General features: G+C 35.6%; 1 protein-coding gene across 1 annotated transcript; it reads left to right on the top strand.

Moving 5' to 3' along the window:
* Positions 1–123: 123 nt before the first annotated feature.
* LOC119644029 (probable cytochrome P450 6a13) lies at positions 124–1,839 on the top strand. Its single transcript, XM_038043559.1, has 2 exons — positions 124–1,240; positions 1,298–1,839. Exons 1-2 carry the CDS (start codon positions 124–126, stop codon positions 1,717–1,719), a joined length of 1,539 nt encoding a protein of 512 aa, XP_037899487.1. The 3' UTR covers positions 1,720–1,839.
* The last annotated feature ends 1,764 nt before the right edge of the window (positions 1,840–3,603 follow it).

The following is a 3,603-nucleotide window of genomic DNA, read 5'->3' as shown; positions in this document are numbered from 1 at the left end:
TAACACTTAACTAACTCAACCATCTAATTAAGACAAATAAAAGTGGCTGTCAATTGATTCATTTTAAACAGTATCAGAGAAGTTTCCTTACGAGTTTGCTTTTATTTTAAAATTGTCGTATCTATGTTCATTACATTGCTTATTACATTACTGATTGTTACATGTCTGGCCATATACCTTAAACTGAAGAAATTATACAGCTACTGGTCCAAACTCGGAGTGCCTCATGAAAAGCCTTTGTTTTTCTTGGGAAATATAAAAGGATTAGGATACACTTGTCATGGAACTGAAATCAATCGAAGAGTGTATAAAAAATTTAAAGATTCCTCACCACTTGCTGGTTTTTACGCTTTTTTAACAAAGGCAGTGATCGTTATGGATTTGGATTTAATTAAAAATGTATTGATTAAGGATTTTCAATACTTCAGCGATCGGGGTCTCTTTCATAATGAACGTGATGATCCTCTAACTGGAAATTTGTTGTTTTTAGATGGTGATGCTTGGCGAATGCTCAGGCAAAAGATGTCGGCGGTTTTTACCAGCGGTAAAGTGAAATTCATGTTATCTTCTATCGTTAAAGTAGCCGAAAAATTGGAGCAGGCTTGCGATATTATAGTCAATAATGGAGCGAATCAAGTTGAAGTGGAGGATTTGTGTGCTCGTTTCACAACAGACGTGATTGGAACGTGCGCATTTGGCATTGAGTGCAATAGCCTAGGAGAACCGAGGGCAGAATTTCGTGAAATGGGTCGAAAGATATTCGAACAGCCTCGCCATTCCTTGCTTGGTCAAAGCTTCATGATATGTAATCCCGATTTGGCGCGCCGATTAAGATTAAAAGCTTTTCGTAACGACACTAGTAAATTTTTTATGAGTGTTGTTAAGGAAACAATAAAACATAGGAGAGAAAGTCAAATAAAACGTAATGATTTTGTGGATTTACTTATTGAGCTGATGGAGAAAAGGGAGAAGCTGTTAAAACAAGGCCAACGCATAGAAAAAGATGATATGGCCAGTGGTTTAACTTTTGAGCAAGCATGTGCTCAGGCAATGGTTTTCTTTGTGGCCGGATTTGATACTTCTTCCGCGACAATGTCGTTTTGTTTGTATGAACTGGCTTTAAATCCGGATATTCAAAGGAAACTACGGGAAGAAATCTTGGCAGTATTAGAAAAATACAACTCTCAGATAACCTATGAGAGCTTAAAGGAAATGACTTATATGGAACAAGTTTTCAACGGTAATTCTGATGGGATACATTAGCTTCAGATATTTAATCTTTTGCATTCCATTTTAGAAACACTGCGCAAATATCCGGTTGTTCCTCTATTGCCACGAGTTTGTGTGAACGATTATCGTTTGGCAAATAGTGATTTGATCCTCGAAAAAGGATTGCGTGTAATTATACCCATCGATGCTATACAAAACGATCCTGAATATTTTAAGGAACCTGAACTATTTAATCCAGACCGTTTTTCTTCCGCTGCAATAGCGCAACAACATCCTGCATTTTCTTTTCTACCTTTTGGTGAAGGACCTCGCAATTGCTTTGGTATGCTTTTCGGCAAATTGCAAACGCAGATCGGTTTGATCATGATGTTGAGAAAATATCATTTTTCAACCACCTCTAAGACAAAAATTCCTTTGCATTATTCAAAGAAAACTTTCCTCTTAGCATCAGAATCCGGAATTTGTTTGAAGATTGAAAAACTTTATTGAAATAATTGAACCGTCAGAGTTCAAGTTCGATTAACTATTCAAAACATGAAGATTTTTATACATCACAGCAAATTTTCAGGAGTTGTGAATAGATGAAGAAGAAGAAAAAGAAGCATTCAAAACTCTACATAAAGCATATAAGAAACTTACATTTAGCTCACCACCTTAGGAAAGTCACAAAAAAAATAGAAAAATCTACATGCACTCTATAGCATTGGATGAGCTTGACTGTTTACTTTTCAGTTCTTAACTTACGTTGTACTGAGGACGTGTTGTTCGATAGGTTCGACTCAATTTTAATTTCACCCTACGCATGTGAACTTGCGACGTTTTTGCTATATTTGAAGTTAATTGTCTCATATTTGCCATCAGGAGAATTAGGGAAAAGAATTAAGATAGATATCGACATGAAGAGGTAAGTTTCCGCAATTTTCTGGGACCGTTTCATAAATCTATTTTCACATTTTCTTGTGTTTATATCTACTCAGAGTATTCGTTATTCGAGAAGGTTCGTGAGGAACTTGCAGTTATTTTCAAATGCTCTTTGTTTGCGAACTATGTTAGATCTCTTGATTTTGAATTCTGCCAGCGCAAGAGCAGTTGTTTGGGATTTTCCCAGAAACTAGCGCTGGTGGGTTGTATATACATTTGCCTTATGGGGATCCTAGTGCTTTTGACTTGTTAGTGCAACCGCGATGTATATAGTAGGGCTAGTTTTTTTATTTTTTAATTAAAAGCTTTAATCATTACTAGCTGTACTATTACGCTCTCGCGTAAACATTTCAAAACAAATTATTTTAATATGAGCGATGGTAACTGAAGCAACAACATTTTTCTTTTGCATCTCTTAGCACAGTTAAAGCATGAACACTTTTTTTCTATTTCGGTGTAAAAATAGGGCAACATTTTCTTTTTTATAAAATTGTTAGCAGAGGTGGATGGAAAGTGAGTCTATATAAAAACAATTTAAAATTGTTATAATCGGTATTTATAAAAAAAAATTGTAAAGAGGCCTATAGTAAAGAACCAAGTTCTCTTCACCCAAAATATTTGGAATTTTTTAATATAAAATGAATTTCGTTAACTAATATCTGTATTCCAACATCTTCAATAGTCAACTAGATTCATCTAACAAGTGTATTTTCGATAAGGCTTTGTTTATGCAATCGAACCAAAGCGAACTTTAGGGTGCGTTTTCTTAGGTACAAGAACAGCCAGAGATCAAGCGCTGCCAGTTAAAAAGGCCTCAAAGAACCAATGAAGTGTGAGAAGATTTATCATCGCGTCGAAGTCAATCGCTCGATTCTTTTTTGGAGAAGCAAAGAAGAAACGCACGGGGAGCTTAAATGTTTACATATTAGGCGATATTATCAGGAAATTAAATGCCGTGTCCAATTGTGAACTTAATGGGTCTTAGTTTTCTCAGTTTAGAAAAAGTTAGTGGTCCTACTGTTACACCTCCACGGGAAATAACGGTTTATTGTAGTCTGGTTGCGAAAATATAGAAAGAAATTCTTCCAGGAGGTTGGTGCATTTCTCAGCTTGGTGGCGGTAAATTATAAGAACAACAGGCAGCTCTTACAAGCAAACTTGTGAGCCGATAACAAACCATATTTATACAAGAAATCAGTAACAATTATAGGTTGGAATAAATAAAGGGGAAAAGAAATTCTCGATGCAAACCGAGTTTAAAATGAAAAAGCTTTTTGCCGCAAATGGAAATGGATGAACCGGTGACAACTGTTAAAATAACATCGGACGAAAGTTTGGAATCGCTATCTACTAAGAAATTTTCTTTGTTTCCTTTCTCGAATACAAAGAGATGACTGCTGCAATTATCTAAATCGCGTTACAAACCGACATTATAACAGCGTTTCCTAATTT

This window comes from Glossina fuscipes, unplaced genomic scaffold, assembly GCF_014805625.2.
Source record: "Glossina fuscipes isolate IAEA_lab_2018 unplaced genomic scaffold, Yale_Gfus_2 80266, whole genome shotgun sequence".
NCBI lineage: Eukaryota > Metazoa > Arthropoda > Insecta > Diptera > Glossinidae > Glossina > Glossina fuscipes.
The sequence above is the reverse complement of the archived record's forward strand: the minus strand, read 5'-3'. Positions and strand labels throughout refer to the sequence as shown.